The sequence below is a fragment of the Nerophis lumbriciformis genome, linkage group LG29 (assembly GCF_033978685.3).
Source record: "Nerophis lumbriciformis linkage group LG29, RoL_Nlum_v2.1, whole genome shotgun sequence".
Lineage (NCBI taxonomy): Eukaryota > Metazoa > Chordata > Actinopteri > Syngnathiformes > Syngnathidae > Nerophis > Nerophis lumbriciformis.
Window position 1 is genome coordinate 19,057,747 of NC_084576.2, and position 23,801 is coordinate 19,081,547.

At 39.5% G+C, this 23,801-nt stretch overlaps 1 protein-coding gene across 1 annotated transcript; it reads left to right on the forward strand.

Moving 5' to 3' along the window:
* The first annotated feature begins 1,404 nt into the window (after positions 1–1,404).
* dus2 (dihydrouridine synthase 2) lies at positions 1,405–19,002 on the forward strand. The gene is made up of 16 exons (XM_061924852.2): positions 1,405–1,538; positions 4,006–4,141; positions 4,206–4,251; positions 4,363–4,454; positions 4,525–4,568; positions 6,744–6,804; positions 6,876–6,923; positions 6,997–7,062; positions 8,597–8,667; positions 11,482–11,568; positions 11,633–11,801; positions 11,884–12,005; positions 14,332–14,472; positions 14,551–14,638; positions 14,706–14,779; positions 17,965–19,002. The coding sequence occupies exons 2-16, from the start codon at positions 4,025–4,027 to the stop codon at positions 18,191–18,193; spliced, it is 1,455 nt and encodes a 484-aa protein (XP_061780836.1). The 5' UTR covers positions 1,405–1,538; positions 4,006–4,024; the 3' UTR covers positions 18,194–19,002.
* The last annotated feature ends 4,799 nt before the right edge of the window (positions 19,003–23,801 follow it).

The window sequence follows — 23,801 nt, forward strand, 5'->3', positions numbered from 1 at the left end:
GCTGTGCAGTGAGACCGTATTGCTATATTAACTATATTATACATTTCCATAGTTTAGTTAGCTGAGGTATATAATGTACAGTGTATTTTGTCAACAACTGTATGTGTGTAACGTATTTCTTGTGCTGAGCAATCATAAAACTGCTGCGAAGATGCACTGTGTGAGGCTCGCAGTAATCCCGCCTCCTGGTGGTAGAGAATACACTCCCGCAGTAGAATGCACCCCCTGACGGGAGTGTTATATCAACTAAAGCCCACACTTAAACTTTCCACGTGCAAGATTGAATCTATTTAAAAAAGTTATTTAATAAGAAGCCAAAAAGTGCAAAAACAATAATGTTCGTGTTGGAGGAGTTGTGAATGACTGCAGGGCCACAACATTAGGTACACCTGCAGACTGCAGCACGGATTTCATATTTCATTCATTCACAACTCCTCCAACACGAACATTATTGTTTTTGCACTTTTTGGTTTCTTATTGAGCTGCTGCATTTTTTGGTTGGGTTGTTTATTTCTATTGAGTAACTTCTACATTTCTAAAGGGGGAGGAATGTAATAGAGTGATCTATGTTTGTCTGTTGCCATCTCCTGGTTAATGTTGGCTATAGCGTACTGTGGTTACTTTTTGGTTGGCCAACGATTTACGTGGTGTTGCGCACCTGACGTCAAGTGTGGTGAGTCTGTTCTGAAGTCCACAGTAAAGAGACGTATTTCATCACCTCGCCTGGTTATTGGCTCCAACCCAATATATTACATAAAGGTAAGACCATAATAACGTTTTTTTTTATTAAATGTGCTTTTTTGTGTGCTACAGTTTGTATGTGTAAAGTTAAAGTTAAGTTAAAGTACCAATGATTGTCACACACACACTAGGTGTAATGAAATTTGTCCTCTGCATTTGACCCATCCCCTTGATCACCCCCTGGGAGTTGAGGGGAGCAGTGGGCAGCAGCGGCGCCGCGCCCGGGAATAGTTTTTGGTGATTTAACCCCCAATTCCAGCCTTTGATGCTGAGTGCCAAGCAGGGAAGAATGCTGGTATGAGCTTTTAAACATAACCCGTTAACTGCTGCCAATCAAATGGTGAATAAGATACTCTTTAGGGTTCATATGTTTGTAAATCTGACTGTGATGAAGTCAGTGCCTCACCAGCCATCAACCTCACCGCACGTCACTGACACACAGTATACACACACACAACACAGACACACACACACACACATATTTATAAATATGATCTATTTATTTATTTATTTAATTTTAAAAAAGGAAATCCAAATGCTGCTGCTGTTTCCTTTGACTATTCGTCGAGTCCAGTTGCGAGTCATGTGGGCATTTGCCCCCCTACCTGCATGTGCATAAAACGGCTCCCAAACGAATTGCTCACAACTGCACTGCACTTAAATGAGCCGTTCAAACCACTCGGTTCGTTCGTGAACGTCACACCGCCGGACGTCACCCAACCAGGAAGCACAACAGCACGCTTGACATCCTTGACATCCATGACAAGCGTGCAACACATTTTCAGCTGCGCTCGCCGGTAATTTTACTTTATTATTTTTTTTAACATGTCGGCGAGTTTACATGGATTAAATGTAACACTCTGAAAGTACTAGTTCAAGTTATGACGTTAACGTCTTGTCGATACTTTGCCGGTAGAGCGGCTAACGTGTTAGCATTAAACCACTGAGCTGTCCGAGCAGCCAGACCCCTCTGTGAAAAGTTGATGTTTTAATCTTTTTCCGGTGTTTACTTGCTTGCAGACAAATAAGAGCATTTATTCTATCTTTATACAAAGCTGTATCATGATGCAATTATTTCGGCGTTAGTTTTGGTTAGTTTCATGTTATTTATTTTATGGTTTATTTTGTTGTAGAGAGAGAACAACTGCAATGTAGGGTTTACATTAAATGCAATTTATAGTTTACATTAAATTACATGAGTTTTAACTGGAGTTTTAAGGAATAATTGATGTATTGGTTTATATTCATACGATTAAATTACAATGTAGTTAAATCTTAGAAAACCAAACTTGCAAAGCACTCCATTGATTTGTGCTTTGCAAGTTTGAAAACACTGGATTTTAATAACGGCAGACGTTACATGAAGTTTAAGACTTTTATGTTGTCCGTCTATCTGTTTTGGCCCTGTGATGAGGTGGCGATTTGTCCAGGTTGTACACCGCCTTCCGCCCGAATGCAGCTGAGATAGGCTCCAGTACGCAAACCCATAATTGACAAGCGGTAGAAAATGGATGGATGATCAGGGTATTAAACGTTACTCCAGTCTGTCTGCCCGTCTGTGGCGTCATCATACTTGCCAACCTTTGACCTCCGAATTCGGGAGATGGGGGTTGAGGTGGGCGGGTTTGGTGGTAGCGGGGGTGTATATTCTAGCGTCCCGGAAGAGTTAGTGCTGCAAGGGGTTCTGGGTATTTGTTCTGTTGTGTTTATGTTGTGTCACGGTGCGGATGTTATCCCGAAATGTGTTTGTCATTCTTGTTTGGTGTGGGTTCACAGTGTGGCGCATGTTTGTAACAGTGTTAAAGTTGTTTATACGGCCACCCTCAGTGTGACCTGTATGGCTGTTGATCCAGTATGACTTGCATTCACTAATGTGTGTGTAAAAGCCGCATATATAATGTGGCTGGGCCGGCACGCTGTTTGTATGGAGAAAAAGCGGATGTGACGACAGGTTATAGAGGACACTAAAGGCAGTGCCTTTAAGGCACGCCCCCAATATTGTTGTCCGGGTGGAAATCGGGAGAATGATTGCCCCGGGAGATTTTCGGGAGGGGCACTGAAATTCGGGAGTCTCCCGGGAAAATCGGGAGGGTTGGCAAGTATGGGCGTCATAGCCATCACTCAGCAAAACAACGGGGCGTTTAGCTACGATGGCCGAGAAAGGTCACAACAAATGCAAACGCGACGAGACAATAACAGAGAGCCACGACACAACAACGTTCAGCTACAGCACGATTGCAAAAGCCACAAAACAACAACATAAAGCCAAGACACAAAGGACATGATGGACACAACGGGAGTGACAACGGAGCAAGTGGACCAGGCAGAAGGTTGAAAACAATGTAATGAACTTAGTGAATTATTGAAAAAGTAAAAAAAAAGTTACTTACGACTAAATCGACTGACTTTTCCAACTTCGTTCATTACACCGTTTTCAACTTTCCGCCTCAGGAAGTCAGTGAGTCGCTGAAACTTGTCCTGCTGTCATTTCCTTTGCATCTTTCTATTGTTGTGTTGTGGCTTATAGTTGTTGGGTTGTGGCGTTTGTATTTGTTGTGACTTTTGCAATCATGCTGTAGCTAAAAGTTGTTGCGTTATGGCTTTATGTTGTTGTTTTGTGGCATTTGCGGTGGCTTTTCTCTTCGATGGTGGCTGTTTATTAAGATAAAAGTAGTAGCGGGTCAAACCACTGCTCTTTTAATCTGAAAAGATTTGGTTGTACTTAAATTCTCAGGTAAACCTGTTCATTCAAGCTGAAGAGCTGTTTGGTTGCATTTTATTTTTTAAATTAATGTTGTACTATTTTATGTTGAAAAACAAAAGCAGACGTAGCATGAACATCGACTGTTCAAATGTTGTACAATGTAATTTTATTGAAAGTTTCTTGAATTTTTCAAATGTGAGCTACAAAAGGTTTTCTCTGGGAAATTCAACCTGAGGTGTTGGTTGCACTTTATTCACATAAATTGTAAATAATTGTTGTTTACTTGATTGTTTGTATCCATAATTAATTTATACATTATTCCCTTATAAGAAATAGCAGGAATGTAGGAAATTTCACCTGCAGTGCCTAAGATCCAGTATTTATTTCACAGTCACTTTTGCTAAAAAGTTACTGATTTCAGTCCACTGAATCGTTCTAAATAAACTAATATCCCCCCCTGAACAACATGAAATTGGAATCGAACCTTTGTTGAAACGAATCGTTACAACCCTAGGAGTTTTGTATTGGAGGATTGACCATGAGATGTGTTGTTGCTACAGGATGAATTAACCTGCCCTGATGGCGGACAGGCTGAGCTTCAGCAACATCATCGCCTTGGCCCCCATGGTCCGAGTGGGCACGCTGCCCATGAGGTTGTTGGCGCTGGACTACGGAGCTGATGTTGTCTACAGCGAGGTAAGGGAGGAGCCAACGGGGTTGAGAGGGTTTCATGAGCGATGACGTTGTCGGCGTCTTCCAGGAGCTGATTGACATCAAGATGGCGCAGTGTCAGCGGGTGGAGAACGGTGAGCACACTCAGATGACAAATTAAATACTAACAATAACAACGGGTGGTGCTGGGCAGGGGCGAGGGCAGCAGGAGGTGTGCGTGACGCTTGCGTGCGTGTGCTCGTCAGATGTCCTGCAGACGGTGGATTTCGTGGCGCCGGACGATCGCGTGATGTTCCGGACCTGTGAGAAGGAGAAGCACCGAGTGGTCTTCCAGATGGTAGGACTTGCGAGCCGCACAGCGCCCGCGTCGTCTACGTTCACCTGCATCATCTTTGGCTCTGTTGCAGGGGACGGCTGACCCGGACCGAGCGCTGACTGTGGCCCGGCTTGTGTGAGTTTTACCAAATACAGTGGACCCTTGATTTATGAGCATAACTGGTTCTTGACCAGGGTTCGTAAATAGAAGTTTGTATAGTGAAGAAAATGTATCCATAAAAAACAAGGTATACATGAATAATGGGTTGCAGCCTTACAAAAGCCCACATTTTAGTGACGTTTTGCTCACTTTGAACACAATATAAAGTGTTATACAGTACAGTATATCAAACAACTTTCTATTAAATAACAATCCAAAACAAGAACAACAACAACAAGCATACTTGCCAACCCTCCCGATTTTCCCAGGAGACTCCCGAAAATCTCTCGGGGCAACCATTCTCCCGAATTTCTCCCGATTTCCACCCGGACAACAACACTGGGGACGTGCCTTAAAGGCACTGCCTTTAGCGCCCTCTCTCATCTGAAACCTTCATCCCTTAACAGCCGCATGCTGTCCAGGCGTCCGCTTTTCCTCCATATAAACAGCGTGCCGGCCCTGTCACATAATAATGTAGCGTTGGACGGGTTTAACAATGGTCTTTACTCGAAGATGTCAAGAAATGCTGACACGTTGTATGATCTCTTAACTGGTTTAATGGTAACGTTCATTTCAAGCACACACACACACAAGTGAATGCATGCATACTTGGTCAACAGCCATACAGGTTACACTGAGGGTGGCCGTATAAACAACTTTAACACTGTTACTAATATGCGCCACACTGTGAACCCACACCTAACAAGAATGACAAACACATTTCGGGGGAAACATCCGCACCGTAACACAACAGAACAAATACCCAGAAACCCTTGTAGCACTAACTCTTCCGGGACGCTACAATAACATCTACGGCTTTTGGAGCTCAGTGCACAACTGCACACAAAACAAGAAGGAGACGAAGCAGAAGAACGAAGAAGAGACATGGCGACGACGAGTAAGAAGAAGAAATACGCTTGCAAGTTCCAAAATGATTGGAAAAAAGAATTTCATTTCATCCAGGACAGCTCGAAGGGGAAGGGGTATGCTGCCTGCACCTCAACCCCCCCAACCCACCACCACCCCTGAACTCCTGAATTCAGAGGTCTCAAGGTTGGCAAGTATGACAAAAGCTCTGCCAACACGCGCACACACAAAGGTCTCTTTGGTGCCCTCACAAATGACCAGAAAATCCTTAACTTTACCAACCCCATTGCTACAAGAATAAACATATAAAATAGTAAAATCCACTTACATTAACCTCAACAAAGGAGGAGCTGACTAGAAAGGAACAAACCGAGGGGGTTGAAAGAGAGGCCGGTTCCGATTTCCACTTTTATTTCTTCTTAAGGGTACGGTTCTTTATCGGTTTACTTATCGATTCTTATTTGGGAGAAATAGAACAAGCGGTAGAAGATGGATGGATGGATAGAACAAAAATGTGGATTAGCATCAATTGTGTTTAGTTTAGAGGTAACATGACCTTACAAAGCTTACAGGGAAGTCTTAAGAGGCACAGACCAAAGACTAATTTTTTGAAAATAAATATAAAAAATAAATATTCTTCAGTGGAATTTACACACAAATATAACATTTAATATCAATCGAATCACTTAAATTAAAGTTTATTTACACAGATGCCTTAAATGGCTGCACAAACCACGACAACATCCTTGGCTCTGGTCCCACATTAGAGCAAGAAAAATCTCAACCCAATGGGAGCAATGAAAAACCTTGGAAGGGACCGCAGATGTGGGAGAACCCCGCCCCCCAATTTGCTTTGTCGATTCTTCCATACTTGTCGCCACAATAATGTACTCCTTGCAAATAGTCCCCCCACCCTTCCTTTCCATGCTGGTCTGCAGTCTTTTTGGGACAAAGCATTGACTTAGCAAAATGGACAAAACTTGTCAAAAGGGAAAAATCTCAGAGAAGCCACACACGCTGAAACGCTGAGAAGTGACTCGTAGTGTACTGAGCATCAATATATGTGGAGGGCTCCGCCTTTCCAAAAATGCTGCTCCCTGCGGCACGAAATGGCCGCAGGCGGAACACAAGATGACTGAATGAAGCGTTCACACACTAAAAGTTCGTAGAAAGAAAAAGTCGGCAAATAGATGGGTTGGTAAATTGAGGTTCCACTGTAGTCTGCATACATAAACGACACAACAGTGTTCATGAGTCGATAAACTTAACTTGTGTCTGTTGCAGGGAGAAAGACGTGGCCGCCATTGACGTCAACATGGGTTGTCCGAAAGAGTATTCCACTAAGGTCAGTGTCCCCTCTGTGGCCCACTTGTCACTGACCTTTGATCTGTAGCTGACCTCTGACCTGTGCTGCAGGGCGGGATGGGCGCTGCGCTTCTATCCGATCCCGACAAGATCAACGCGGTGAGTGTTTGTCAAGTAAACGCCTCGCTGGTTTTCAACGTCCCAATTCCGTGTCCAACATCATTCCTTGTAGATTCTGGGGAAGCTCGTTGCAGGGGTTTCTGTGCCCGTGACGTGCAAGATCCGAATCCTGCCTTCGGTAAGACGACAACCCTCCGCCACGCTTGTTGTTCCACTGAGGGCCACAGACTGACAAATCAAAGTATGAAGGGGCCATTTTGGTAGTTTTCCCCTTTAAAACCAGCACAACATATACTGTAGATTAGAGATGTCCGATAATGGCTTTTTTGCCGATATCCGATATTCCGATATTGTCCAACTCTTAATTACCGATACAGATATCAACCGATACCGATATATACAGTCGTGGAATTAACACATTATTATGCCTAATTTTGTTGTGATGCCCTGCTGGATGCATTAAACAATGTAACAAGGTTTTCCAAAATAAATTAACTCAAGTTATGGAAAAAAATGCCAACATGGCACTGCCATATTTATTATTGAAGTCACAAAGTGCATTATTTTTTTTAACATGCCTCAAAACAGCAGCTTGGAATTGGTTGAGGTGGGCGGGGTTGGGGGGTAGGGGGTAGCGGGGGGTGTATATTGTAGCGTCCCGGAAGAGTTAGTGCTGCAAGTGGTTCTGGGTATTTGTTCTGTTGTGTTTATGTTGTGTAACGATGCGGATGTTCTCCCGAAATGTGTTTGTCATTCTTGTTTGTTGTGGGTTCACAGTGTGGCGCATATTTGTAACAGTGTTAAAGTTGTTCATACGGCCACCCTCAGTGTGACCTGTATGGCTGTTGATCAAGTATGCATTGCATTCACGTGTGTGTGAAGAGACGTAGATATTCTGTGACTGGGCCAGCACGCAAAGGCAGTGCCTTTAAGGTTTATTGGAGCTCTGTACTTCTCCCTACGTCCGTGTACACAGCGGCGTTTTAAAAAGTCATAAATTTTACTTTTTGAAACAGATACCGATAATTTTGAAACCGATACCGATAATTTACGATGTTACATTTTAAAGCATTTATTGGCCGATTATATCGGCAGTCCGATATTATCGGACATTTCTACTGTAGATTGTTTTCAAAGAACTACAAAATATAATTTTGTGAGAACGCTAAAGAGCCAAAGCCAAACTGAAATGGTATCAGTTAGCACGCTCGCCAGATAGCATCAAGTAAAAAAAATGAGCAAAATTTTCTAAAAAGCTAGCATGCTAACACTACTATGCTAACATGTTAACAATTGTATGCCAAGTTTGCTTAGTTAGCATCAGTGAAATACAAAGTAATTATAACTGAGGTGTACATCTGCTAAATCAGCAAAAAAAATCTAGAATGCTAAAATGCTAACTGTAACATGCATTAAGTACCAAAATACATTACTGTGAGTTTTGTACCTGAACATTTTTTTTTTAGATGCTAGCCTGCGAACATTAACATCTATCAAGTACCAACATATGACTGAGGTTTATACAGTACCTACAACATTCACAAAAAAACCAGAGTATGGTAATGTTAGCATGCTGAAAAAGCTTGCATGCTAACATCAGAATGCTAGCGGTTGTGCCACAGGCCATTAAATAACTAAGCATATGTTGCAAATGGCCCCGGGCTGCACTTTGGACACTGCTGTTGTACATCACCTTGTGTGCGCTCTTCTAGATGGAGGAGACCCTATCCCTGGTGCGGCAGATTGAGAAGACGGGCGTTGCTGCTATCGCCGTCCACGGCAGGTGAGCTACCTCTGTCGCCGTGGCAACACTGATTGCGCTTTAAGCAGAGAGTGGATTACAAAGGTGGGTGATTGGCGTGTTGTTTACAATTATGTTCTATTTGTTCGATTCCGAATATAAATTGAAGGTCCACCATTTTACATTATTTAAGTCGAAAACAAGGCTTTCAGTAAACCATACTGGGCTATAAAATGCTAACATATCGCGATGTGTTTGATAAAATGTTCGATAACTTGATTTTCTTCTTCGTCGGAAGAAACCGGAAGTTGCGAAGCAAAGTCGGTTGCATGAACAAAGGCACTCGATCTCTGGTAACAGAGCAACACAGGAAGTGATCAATGGGAGTGACACGCTCACAGCCAATCAGGTAACAGTATTAACTATCACGTCTGGTTGCGCCATTTTGTAGTATCCCGGTTGATTCTTTGCATGGAGTGAGAACAGAAAGTAAAAATGAAGATATTGTGGATAAAACAGGAAAAGTCACCTGGACAGTATGGTAGATTTATTATAATGTGTACTTATAACATATACAGTTGTGTTCAAAATAATAGCAGTCCCACATCACTAGCAAGATAAATCACTGTTTTTGTTAGAATTTCAATTTCTACACTGCAAGTAAGTTTCTAGAATGTTTAGTAAAGGTTTAGAAAACCAACAGACCCAACAGGCATGACGTGCATGCTGCTGATTTTGTGAAACTGAATCATTTACTGAAAGGGGCGTGTTCAAAAAAATAGCAGTGTGTAGTTCCATTAATGAGGTAATTGATTATGTGGGGAAAAAAAGGTGTTAAACAAGTGGCCCTTATTTAAGGCTCAAGGCAACTGACGCTGCATATGCTGTATTTGTCCTTGGAAAAACAGAGTAAAATGGGTCGTTGAAGACACAGTTCAGAAGAAGAGCGTTCTTTGATGAAGAATTTAATAAAAGAGGGGAAAACCTATAAAGAAGTGCAGAAAATGATAGGCTGTTCAGCTAAAATGATATCAAACGCTTTAAAATGGCAGCCAAAACCAAAAAGGCGAGGAAGAAAAAGAAAAACGACTGTTGGAATGGATGGGAGAATAACCAAAATGGCAACGGCTCAGCCAATGATCAGCTCCAGGAGGATCAAAGATCTAAGATGGCCTGTGAGTACTGTAACAATAAGACCACGTCTATGTGAAGCCAAGGTACCAGCAAGAAGCCCCCGCAAAGTACCATTGTTAAAAAAAAGACGTGTGCTGAAGTGGTTACAATTTGCCAAAGAACACATTGACTGGCCTACAAAGAAATGGCGTAATATTTGGGGACTGATGAGAGTAAGATTATTCTTTTTGGGTCTAAGGGCCACAGACAGTTTGTCAGACTTCCTGTAAACACTGAATTCAAGCCCCAGTACACAGTGAAGACGGTGAAGCATGGTGGTGCAAGCATCATGATATGGGGATGTTTCTCGTACTATAGTGTTGGTCCTATTCATCGTGTACCAGGGATCATGGGTCAGTTTGAGTACATCAGAACACTGGAAGAAGTCATGTTGCCATATGCTGAACAGGAAATGCCCTTGAAATTAGTGTTTCAACAAGACAATGACCCCAAACACACCAGCAAGCGAGCAAAATCATGGTTCCAGACAAACAGAATTCAAGTAATGGAGAGGCCAGCACAATCCCTGAACCTTAATCCCATTGAAAACTCATAAAAAATGCTGTTCATGAGGCAAAACCAAGAAATGCAGAGGAATTGTGGAATGTAGTACAATTGTCCTGGGCTGCAATACCTGTTGACCGGTGCCAGAAGTTGGTCGACTCCATGTGCCACAGATGTGAAGCAGTTATCAGAAACCGTGGTTATGCAACTAAATTATAGTTAATAATTCTAAGGAAAGTTGAATCTGCAAGCCTTTCTTAGTTTATACAGTACATTTGAGTTTTGTAAAGAAATATGTCAACACTGCTATTTTTTTGTTTTATATTTCTTGACTTTCTGTAAAATATTGTCAAATCAAATTACTTTTTTCCAATTTTTTGGCTTTGAAATAGAATGTGCAGTATCCCCAATGCATTTGTGTTCATTAAAATAAAATTTATTTGAAAAATTAGGAGGTTTACTCACCTTGTTAAACACACTGCTATTATTATGAACATAACTGTATAATGTAACTCTGCAGTTGTCCAAAGTGTTAGATGTTATACACATACAACAACATAACATTGGGGAGCGGGACAGGACGACTCAATGTTAGCAAAACTAGCATTGCTATGTGAGCTACATGCTACATTCAATGTGGCCCGCCACGTCATTTAAGAAGGCCTACCACGTCTTCCACCTCGTTCAATGGGATCTTCCACCTCGTTCAGTGTGGCCTGCCACATCGTTAGTGTGGCCTGCCACATCGTCCAGTTTGGCCTTCTACATCGTCCAGTTTGGCCTTCCACATCGTCCTGTGTGGCCTTTCACATCGTCCTGTGTGGCCTTTCACATCGTTCAGTGTGGCCTGCCACATCTTCCACATCGTTCAGTGTGGCCTTCCACATCGTTCAGTGTGGCCTGCCACATCTTCCACATCGTTCAACGTGGCCTTCCACATCATTCAATGTGATCTCGCACGTCGTTTTATTTGGCCTGCCATATCATTTAATGTGGCCGGCTATGTTATTCAATGTTATTCAAAGTGGCCCTCCGAGGGCAGCCATTATTGCGATGTGGCCCACAATAGAAACGAGTTTGACAGCCGTGCTGTAGGGGCACACATTACTGTTAACATTTTGCATAATAGAGCACATCTGAGCCAGCCGTCCTCATGTGGTTGTCACGGCGACTGTGCAGGTTTAAAGAGGAGCGTCCCAGACACCCGGTCCACTGCGACTACATCCACGCCGTGGCTCGGGCTGTTTCTATTCCCGTCATCGCCAAGTAAGCCCCCGTCCTTTTCACCTCCTCGCAACGTCACACCTGACATGATGGTGGTCCCCTGCAGCGGAGGTTCTCTGGACCTGGTCAAGACCCACGCCGATATCGAGGCCTTCAGGGAGGCAACGGGGGCCTCGTCTGTCATGTTGGCCCGCGCCGCCATGTGGAACCCGTCAGTGTTCAGCAGCGGGGGGCCGCGTTCTCTGGAGGAAGTCATGGACGAATACCTCAAATATGTGAGCTGGCAGCTACGCTGAAGACGTGTTGAGCTCATGCTAGAGATCCCTGTCGCCATGACAACATCTTTGCGGGTTGCAGGCCATCCGCTACGACAACCACGCCTTCAACACCAAGTACTGCCTGTGCCAGATGCTGAGGGACAAGGTGGAGTCTGTCTTGGGAAAAAAGGTGCAGGCGGCCCAGACCAACGCTGAGCTCAGGTAACACACTCATGTGATACAACACACACAAGGGAGACTCCTAGTCAACCGCAGAACATGTCAGAAGTGCTGCCCGGGGGGCCATTTGCATTCTAAAATACTATTAATTGAAAAAGTGGATTAAAAGGGCAAACGGATGAAATGTAGCGAGAAAAAGTTGCAATGTTGACTCTAATAACACAAAGCCACGCAGGCTATTTTATTCATTAAAACTGTCATTGCTCAAAAAATAGTAAGAACTAAAAATCAATGCTGTTATGACTTATTGACCTGCTTGTATTCCGTCACGTGACTTCTTCCCGGAAGTGAACACCTTTGGTGGTCAACCAAACCAAGATGGCTGTAGTACAGCAAGCAGCGCGCAAACTATACACAAGAGGCTTAAATCTTCCTTCAAAAAATCTAGCTATGCAATGCAGTAGGTCTCTATAGTTTATCACAAAAAACATTTGTCGAGTGATATTAAGGATTATATCGGTCTCGTTCCCAGACATATCAAATTATCGTGAAAACAAATAAAAAGTGTGGAGGTCTACAACTTCTTTGTGTGTGGCTGGGTCAAGGACATTGGTAGCAAGACTCTCCCGGATAAATATGCATAGTTTTTGCTCGGGTAAGGTTGCATTTCATGATTTAACGTCTTAATAAGCCATGTTTGTTGCTGTTGCATGCGCTGTTTACGAATAGCGTGTTTTTCCCTGTCTTTATGAAAATATAATTATAGATGTTAACATTGTGTATGTGATGAAAGATTAATTTATAATTGTTGTCTTTGGTAAAAACTTGACATTTGATTTCTTTTATTTAGACACATCGAGTTGGTGCTTTTGTAAACACTTGTAGCAAACGTGTGTGTAAGACATACAAATAATATCAAGATTATACCTAATAATAATAATAACAATAAATAATAAACGTTAAAATTATATCAAACAAACCTTAATCGAAGTGGTCACTGCAAACTCGTACATTCCTTGACTCTACTCCCTTGGACTGACGAGTGAGCTGCATGCTTTTGTCTTTGTTTTAGACTTAGACAAACTTTAATGATCCACAAGGGAAATTGTTCCACACAGTAGCTCACTTACTGGAAAGGATAAGGATGGAAAGGATAATGCACACAAGGGCACAAAAAGAGGGTGAAAACAAAAGGTATAAAGTAGACTAAAAATGTACCATAGTAGCAATATAACATATGTAATATTTACATATTATATATACAATATACTGATATATTATTATCTTGCACTCTTCCGCCATTTTTGATAACCTCTCCAATAAATTTAAAGAAACGTTTATCCTTTCTGCGATTTGAACGGTTCGCACAGCTGAAAACAACACAAACATAGGGCGTTTTTTCTTCGAGAAAGGCTAAATGGCGCCGAGTACCCATTGAGAACTAGCTTCACCACCACGCATACTTAATGACCCGGATGTGAAATCAGTAAAATCCAAGCAATGACTTCACATCAAATATTCCACTTTGACATATTTTTAAGGAAAAAATATTGCATATTTTTGTGTTTGCCATAAAAAAATGTGTTTTCTTTGACAAAAAGGGCTTAAAAAACACAAAAACGTATAATCAACGGATAGATCTCAAGTTCCGTTAAAAGTAAAAAAAAAAAAAAAAAAAAAACACCATATGATCTATTTTTAACAATTTTATGGATGGGGCCCTTTTGGATCCCGGACAATTTTAGTTTTTTTTTTTTTTTACAACTGCCATTGCTCAAAAAATATTAATGAATCAAAATCAATGTTATGAATAATTGACCTATCAAAGGCTCCAATTACTTTACAAATATTCTACTTTGAAAATCTTTTTAGGGGAAAATGTAGCATATTTTTGTTTTGGCCAAAAAAAAAAAGGGTTTTATTTAACAAAAATCAGTTAAAAACATAAAAAAAACATTTTAAAACTTTATATTGACAGGTAGATCTGAAGTTCATCTAAAAATGTAAGCGTTAAAAAAGCAAATAAACAGATGACTTATTTTTTTATATTTTTATGACTGGGACGCTTCCAGGTTCCCGGGACCAAACTTGAGGGGTAAAAAGGCAAAAAAACCTATATAATATATTAGTTTTGAAAAGAAAAATTATCAAAATGGCCCCCGCATGCTTTAATTTTTCAGGCCCTCAGTGGCAAAAGTTTGGACACCCCTGAGTCAGACGACGAAGAAGTACTTTCTGTGGACTATAAAGTCACAAATGGACAAACTTCAACATGTCATAGAGCATTTTCCCAGTAGAGTAGAAGTGGTTACATCTGCAAAGACTCGACAGAACAGCAATCTATTTGTGGCACTCGTTTGTTTTGCAGCGAGGCGTACGGCCTGCAGGACTTGTACAAGCAGACGCAGGAGCAGTTTCAGGCCATACGGGACGCCAAGCTGGGCGGTGCCCAGCCGGAGCGCCTCATCATGGACGGCGACGTCACCACCATGGCGGTCAAGTTTGAACGGTCAGTTTAGGATCCTCCCCGTTCGACCGCGGTGAACGCCAAATTTCTCATGTCTCGCGGGCGCTTGCTTTGCGGCAGGCGGGAGTATTCGCCCCAGATCACGCCGAAGATGGTCCTTCTGGAGTGGAGCCGCAAGGAAAAAGTGGACCAGCCGCAGTATCAGACGGTAAAAAGAGACGCAAGATGTTACAATGTCTAATTTTTGTCGCTGAATGCGTTCACGCCGCCTCCAGGTGCAACGGCCGCAGGATCGAGCCTTCCAGTCTACTGTGACGGTGGACAACAGGAAGTACAGACCTTCGCTGTGGTCAGTCAGGTTTTTTCATTTATTTTGACCGTATTTTTTGGACGACCGTATTTTTCGGATTATAAATCGCTCCGGAAAATGCACAATAAAGAAGGAAAAAAACATATATAAGTCGCACTTGAGTATAAGTCGCATTTTTCGGGGAAATTTATTTGATAAAATCCAACACCAAGAATAGACATTTGAAAGGCAATTTAAAATAAATAAAGAATAGTGAACAACAGGCTGAATAAGTGTACGTTATACGAGGCATAAATAACCAACTGAGAACGTGCCTGGTATGTTAACATAACATATTATGGTAAGAGTCATTCAAATAACTATAACATATAGAACATGCTATACGTTTACCAAACAATCTGTCACTCATAATTACTAAATCCCATGAAATCTTCTTCCTCGGTGTCGCTTCTAAACAACTCTGCCAACTCCAAAGGTAGACAATGCGCCGCTTCCTCTTCTATCGGTACATCGCTTACGTCAGAGTCATCGTCAGTTGCAGTTCCAATTATTCCAGCCTTTCTGAATCCGGACAGGATGGTTTCGGTTGTCACTGAAGCCCATGCTTTGTCGATCAGTGTGTGTGTGTGACGATTGCTTATATACGTCTAGTCCAGGGGTTGGCAACCTTTACCAGTCAAAGAGCCATTTTGACCAGTTTCACAAATTAAAGAAAACAATGGGAGCCACAAAAATCTTTTGAAATTTAAAATGAAATAACACTGCATACAAAGTTTTTTTTTTTGCTTTGTGCTATGTATAAACCAAGAGTCTCAGACACGCGGCCCACACCTTTAATATGAAAATTGAATGTTAGTGCGGACCGCGGGCTTTATATGAATGGCGCTTGACAGCGTCATACTTGTCAACCCTCCCGATTTTTCCGGCAGACTACGAATTTCAGGGCAACTATTCTCTCGAACGTGCCGTGATAGTAGAGCATTTAGCGCCCACTACAACCAGCGTGCCGGCCCAGCCACACATTGTATGGGGCTTCTGCTTGCTCACGTAAGTGACAGCAACGCATACTTGGTCAACAACCACACAGGTTACACTGACGGTGGCGGTAAAAAAAAACTTTAACACTCTTACTAATAATGCGCCACACTGTGAACCCACACCAAACAAGAATGACAAACACATTTTGGGAGAACATCTGCACCGTAACACAACATAAACACAACAGAACAAATACCCAGAATCCCATGCAGCCCTAACTCTTCCGGGATACATTATACACCCCCGCTACCAAACCCCGCCCACCTCAACCGACGCACAGAGGGGGGGGGAGCAGGGTGTGGGTGGGGCGGGGTTTGGTGGTAGCAGGGGTGTATAATGTACCCCGGAAGAGTCAGGGCAGCATGGGATTCTGGGTATTTGTTCTGTTGTGTTTATGTTGTGTTAAGGTGCAGATGTTCTCCCGAAATGTGTTTGTCATTCTTGTTTGGTTTTGGTTCAAAGTGTGGCGCATTATTAGCAAGAGTGTTAAAGTTGTTTTATATGGCCACCGTCAGTGTAACCTGTGTGGCTGTTGACCAAGTATGCATTGCTGTCACTTACGTGTGCAAGCAGAAGATGCATATAACAAGAGGCTGGGCTGGCATGCTGTTAATACAGATTGCAGAGGGCGCTAAATGCTGTACCATCATGGTACGCCCTTATTATTATTGTAAGGGTGACAATCGGAGAATATTAATCCCGAGAGTTTTCTGCGAGAGTCACTGAAATCCGGAAATCTCCCGGGAAAATTGGGGGGTCGGCAAGTATGCAGCTGAGCCGCATCAGAGTGATCAAAGAGCCGTATGCGGCTCCGGAGCCGCGGGTTGCCGACCCCTGGTCTAGTCTCTTACGTGAATGAGATAAATAATATTATTTGATATTTTAAGGTGTTAATAATTTCACACATAAATCGCTCCAGAGTATAAATCGCACCGCCGGCCAAACTACGAAAAAAACTGCGATTTATAATCCGAAAAATATGGTATATACCGCACGGGTGTATAAACCGCACCCACTAAATTTTAGAAGAAAACAATATGCCTCCATATATTAGCCGCACCGGACTATAGGCCGCAGATATATACGTTGTGAAATAAGTTATTTACACAGAAATATTTTATAAATGTTTATTTACAAACCTGAATTGTTTCCAAACGGTGTCTGTAACACGGCAGTAAAACGGCTGATCAAACAAAACAGAAGTCATCGTCATGGACCCACTAGCTGCGGAAGCTAGCTCCCCAATCAGCCAAACAGACTCAATAACTCCACAGTGACGTTTTGGTGAATTTACTGAGGAATTTGTGAAACTGAAACAATACAAAAAGAATGTCGTTGTAAGTTAATAATATTAACACAGACACTCGTTTATGTGTTAGCATTAGAGATGTCCGATAATGGCTTTTTTGCCGATATCCGATATTGTCACAACTCTTAATTACCGATTCCGATAACAACCGATACCAATATATACAGTCGTGGAATTAACACATTATTATGCCTAATTTTGTTGTGATGCCCCGCTGGATGGATTAAACAATGTAACAAGGTTTTCCAAAATAAATCAACTCAAGTTATGGAAAAAAATGCCAACATACCGTTAATTTTGAAACCGATACCGATAATTTCCGATATTACATTTTAAAGCATTTATCAGCCAATAATATTGGTAGTCCTATATTATCGGACATCCCTAGTTAGCATATTAGCTAATGCTAACAACGCCAGCTTGATGACATTACGACAGCACATACAAATATGCATGAGAACTCTCCTACATACATCACATATGGGACGGTTGTGCAAGTAAGTGGAAAATTTAAAAACTTTGCTTGAAGTGATGAATGGAGAATCCATACGAGTAGGAACGTTATGGATGGCTAGAAGACGGAACAGCACTTCCGATTGAAAGCTCAGGTCTAAACAAACTGCAGCACCTTCAGTGAGCGAAGTCATCCAAAAGATGGCGCCATAGCACAAACAATAACTTTTCAGTGCCTTTTGTTAGTTGTTTTTTTTAACTGTTTGAATTGTTGTCGTCAGCAAAGAAAAATCGATGAATTCGCCGCACTGTTTTATAAACCGCAGGGTTTAAAGTGCAGGAAAAAAGTAGCGGCTTATAGTCCGGAATTTGCGGTACTTCATTCTCATGTCCTTGTGTGTCGTCGCCTCCCGCCATCTTCCAGGGAGAAGTCGAAGAAGTTCGCCGAGCAGGCGGCCGCCGTCGTTTGCCTGCGAGCTCTCGGGGTTCCGGAGGGCCGCGTCGGCGAGGGGAACGGCGACCTGGTGTGCAAGAGGAAGCGCGAGGAGAGGGCGAACGGCGGCGCAGAGGAAGAGCTCAGGAAGAAACAACAGTTGGACGACGGCGGGAGCAATGTGGCGGCGAATGGCGAGTTGACAACGACACGTTTGTGAGGACGCTACAGGCGTTTGTGAACTGACGGAGCCAATGAAGTTTGGTTACAAACAGCTGCTGACATTTTATTTTGAAAAACGAATCTTGTACTTCCAGCATGCTGACTGGTTCCTTCTGCGGCCAACAGAGGGCAGGATTTCACTGTCAGGACATTTTTCAGTTGTTTTGTCTGAAGACATTTGGCATGTTTGTGCCTGCCAGAGACTTCCTTTCTGTTTTAGTTGAACAATCGTGTTTTTCCTGCATGGAGCAGCGATTTTAAGTCGCCCAAATACACGTCAATCGATTTTTGGTCCAATTACATTAATATTTTGAGTGAACATGTTTGTATTTCCTTTGTATGTTATGATTGTGTTCTCTCAGTTTGCAAACAAGAATACATGCCCATATCTTATCTAAAAAGCACAAGAGGCTAATAGTCCAATATTATCAATAAACATATTTCTGCTCATAAGAGCTTCTGCTAGCTCACTATCTACGGAGACTCAACGTTTCCAAATGTGTACAGCTCCACTAATGGACATTGGAGTGTTACTTTCAAAGGCAAAATTAAAGTATTGCTAGAAACATCATTTTATATGGGACTTTATTGTATTATATGTATAGTACATGTTCCAAAAAGAAAAAAGCATAAAACACCACCAGAATTAGAGATATTACAAGTCAAAGTGATGAAGTTTAGTGTTACGCTCATGACTTGGTGTAACTAAACATTATAAGATGAAGGCAATTGCATTTTATTGATATTTGAAATGTATTCAATGTTTATAAATGAATATTTAAATATACTAAATGTAAAAAAGGGAATAAATATTCAAAATAAGATCATTAAATGAAATCTAGTTTGGTTGCGCCATCATGAGCGCAACACAAGGTTGTAAAAGTTTCAACTACATTTCTAAATAAGATGTCAAAAGCAAACTGAAATCAAATACGCACAGCTTAAATATTGATCAATACCTATTTAAATTTAGTAATACATAAATATGATGATTTATCAAAATATAAAAGAGATATACCTGAACAGAACGCTCATGGTGGTTACACCAAAAAGTAACGCTATGAATCGCGTTTTTCCAAGTTTTAGGGGCATTTTTATGCTATTTCCAACTTGGAAATAGCATAAAAATGCCCCCAAAACTTGGAAAAACGATAATAAAAAGGAGATGCTTGGAATTTCCAAGCATCTCCTTTTTATTATTGTTGATTTTAAATGGTCAAACTAATGCATATAATATATGCATGCCCTAGTAAACAAAAAAAAAGTCATATTTATTTTGATTGTTACATTTTGAAGTACATTTGTGCAGGTGGGTGCGAATGTACCCATTACCAGAGCTGTACACAAATGTAATTTAACTTGAGTCATTTTTTAAATACTATTTGACTAACCAGACTTAAAGGGAAATTGCACTTTTTTTTGTAATGTTGCCTATCGTTCACTATCATTAAGGGTAGTTTTGTTAGAATGTTTTTCGCATTCTAACAAAAAAATTGTCTCGTTCTTAGTGGCTAGCAAAGCAGCTAATATGAGCAATCAATTTTACATCTAAATCACTTTAAAATGCATTCAAAAACCGCCAACAATACTTCTGTTCCGTAGCCTGTATAATAACCAAGCTGTAGCGACATTATTATTGTAAGAGTGAACGCTAAAGTACTCTTTTTCTAGCGTACTAACACATCGTCACGCTACGGTATTAACCGTGAAAGCTAACTACGGCAAGCGATAAGCTAGCTTTTACGTCAAGACGAAACGCGTTTGAGTTTATTAATATACAACACTGCTATAGGACACCAGTCTGTACTGAGTGAAAAATATGAACAATTATATTACAGTATCTGTAAAGAATTAGCCCACATTTCATGTTTTGTTTGTACAAAGCAAAGCAGGCGGTGTATGTGCTGCATGTATTATGACCAATAGTGTAGTGACTTACTCGATGGACAGTTGTCTGTTTCATCCAGCTGGGCTTCATTGATTCGACATAACTTGGCTCAAAGTTCCAGATTTGTAGCGTGACCACGTCGCACTCTCTCGGCTTCCGTCTGCTCCAACCAGTAGTTTATCCTCCGTATATTTACTTTCAGGAAGATAAGGCTGTGAATCCTCATTTTTCCTCAAAATAGTCGTCTTCGTGGTCTGTTACCAAGTCTGCCATGTTTAGAAAATTCCGGAAGTAGGAACAAAACTTGTTGCAGGAAGTCGGAAGTGTGCTGCTATGGAAACGGAAATCAATGCGCTGAAGAATTAGTTCCGGCTGTGCCTAAAATGACCAAAATACGGTAAATATTGTATACATATTGTTATGAATGTGTATGTTACTACATTATATATATATATATATATATATATATATATATATATATATATATATATATATATATATATATATATATATATATATATATATATATATATATATATATATATATATATATATACTTGCAGTGTGTATATAAAACGTTGATGGAGGGTTTTGAAGTTGTTTTCACCGAGGGCCACATCGCAGTTATGTTTGGCCCCAGAGGGCCGTTTCTAACAGTGAATACTATTATTACACCATTTTTAATGGATTTTATAAGTAGATTTTTTTGTAACTAAAATGTAAAAAAAAAAAATTAAAAAAAAAAGGCAGCTCAGTTGCCAGAATTTTACTGTAAAATGTACATTTGTTTTTTTACTGTAAATAAAACCACTGCAATTTTACAGTAAAAAGCTTTCGAGGGCCAAATAAAATGAAGCAGTGGGCCACATCTGGAACCTTGAGATTGACACCTGTGTTTTAATGTATTCTAAATATTAAATAAATGCAATCAAAAGTTTTTTTTAAACTAAAATGTAAAAAAAAAAATGCTAAATTGCAATAATTTCACCTCAAAATTTAGTGTATATTACTGTACATGGAAAAGCACTACTGCTATTTTTATGGTAAAAAAAAAAAGAAGAAAAAAGGCAGCTCAGTTGCCAGAATTTTACTGTAAAATTTACATTTGTTTTTTTACTGTAAATTTAAAAAATGCAATTTTACAGTAAAAAGCTTTCGAGGGCCAAACAAAATGAAGTGGAGGTCCACATCTGGAACCTTGAGTTTGACACCTGTGTTTTAATGTATTCTAAATATTAAATAAATGCGATCAAAAGTTTTTTTTAAACTAAAATGTAAAAAAATATGCTAAATTGCAATAATTTCACCTCAAAATTTAGTGTATAATTCTGTAAATGGAAAAAAAAATACTGCTGTTTTATGGTTAAAAAAAAAAAAGAAAAAAGAAAAAGGCAGCTCAGTTGCCAGAATTTTACTGTAAAATTTACATTTGTTTTTTTACTGTAAATTAAAAAAAATGCAATTTTACTGTAAAAAGCTTTCGAGGGCCAAATAAAATGAAGTGGTGGTCCACATTTGGCCCCCAGGCCTTCTGTTTGACATCTGTTTTAATGTATTCTAAATATTAAATAAATGTGATCAAAAGTTTTTTTAAACTAAAATGTAAAAAAATATGCTAAGTTGCAATAATTTCACTTCAAAATGTAGTGTATAATACTGTAAATGGACAAAAAAGTACTGCTGTTTCATGGTAAAAAAAAAAATAAAATAAAAAATAAAAAAGGCAGCTCAGTTGCCAGAATTTTACTGTAAAATGTACATTTGTTTTTTTTACTGTAAATAAAAAAATGCAATTTTACAGTAAAAAGCTTTCGAGGTTCAGACAAAATGAAGTGGAGGTCCACATCTGGAACCTTGAGTTTGACATCTGTGTTTTAATGTATTCTAAATATTAAATAAATGTGATCAAAAGTTTTTTTAAACTAAAATGTAAACAAAATATATAATAAGTTGCAATAATTTCACATCAAAATGCAGTGTATATTAAATGGAGAAACAGTACTGCTGTTTTTATGGTTAAAAAAAAAAAGGCAGCTCAGTTGCCAGAATTTTACTGTAAAATTTACATTTGTATTTTTACTGTAAATTAAAAAAAATGCAATTTTACAGTAAAAAGCTTTCGAGGGCCAAATAAAATGAAGTGGTGGTCCACATTTGGCCCCCGGGCCTTCTGTTTGACATCTGTGTTTTAATGTATTCTAAATATTAAATAAATGAGATCAAAAGTTTTTTAAAACTAAAATGTAAAAAAAAATATGCTGACTTGCAATAATTTCACCTCAAAATTTAGTGCATAATACTGTAAATGGAAAAAAAAGTACTGCTGTTTTATGGTTAAAAAAAAAGAAAAAAAAAAAGAAAAAGGCAGCTCAGTTGCCAGAATTTTACTGTAAAATTTACATTTGTTTTTTTTACTGTAAATAAAAAAAAATGCAATTTTACAGTAAAACGCTTTCGAGGTCCAAACAAAATGAAGTGAAGGTCCACATCTGGAACCTTGAGTTTGACACCTGTGTTTTAATGTATTCTAAATATTAAATAAATGTGATCAAAAGTGTTTTTAAACTAAAATGTAAACAAAATATATAATAAGTTGCAATAATTTCACATCAAAATGCAGTGTTATTAAATGGAAAAACAGTACTGCTGTTTTTATGGTTAAAAAAAAAAAGGCAGCTCAGTTGCCAGAATTTTACTGTAAAATTTACATTTGTTTTTTTACTGTAAATAAAAAAAAAATCAATTTTACAGTAAAAAGCTTTCGAGGGCCAAATAAAATGAAGTGGTGGTCCACATTTGGCCCCCGGGCTTTCTGTTTGATATCTGTGTTTTAATGTATTCAAAATATTATATAAATGCGATCAAAAGTTTTTTTAAACTAAAATGTAAACAAAATATATAATAAGTTGCAATAATTTCACATCAAAATGCAGTGTTATTAAATGGAAAAACAGTACTGCTGTTTTTATGGTTAAAAAAAAAGGCAGCTCAGTTGCCAGAATTTTACTGTAAAATTTACATTTGTTTTTTTACTGTAAATTTAAAAAAATTCAATTTTACAGTAAAAAGCTTTCGAGGGCCAAATAAAATGAAGTGGTGGTCCACATTTGGCCCCCGGGCTTTCTGTTTGATATCTGTGTTTTAATGTATTCAAAATATTATATAAATGCGATCAAAAGTTTTTTTAAACTAAAATGTAAAAAAATATGCTAAGTTGCAATAATTTCACTTCAAAATGTAGTGTATAATACTGTAAATGGAAAAAAAAGTACTGCTGTTTTATGGTAAAAAAAAAAAAAAAAAAAAAGGCAGCTCAGTTGCCAGAATTTTACTGTAAAATTTACATTTGTTTTTTTACTGTAAATAAAAAAAAATGCAATTTTACAGTAAAAAGCTTTCGAGGTCCAAAGAAAATGAATTGGAGGTCCAAATCTGGAACCTTGAGTTTGACACCTTTTTTTTTTTAATGTATTCTAAATATTAAATAAACCCACCTGAGCTTCAAAAGGTAGTCACCTGAAAATGGTTTTCACTTCAAAGGTGTCATAGTTTTGATGCCTTCAGTGACAATCTACAATGTAAATAGTCATAAAAATAGAGAAAACACATTGAAATGAGAAGGTGTGTCCAAACATTTGGCCTGTACTGTGTGTGTGTGCGCATGTGTGTGTATATATATATATATATATATATATATATATATATATATATATATATA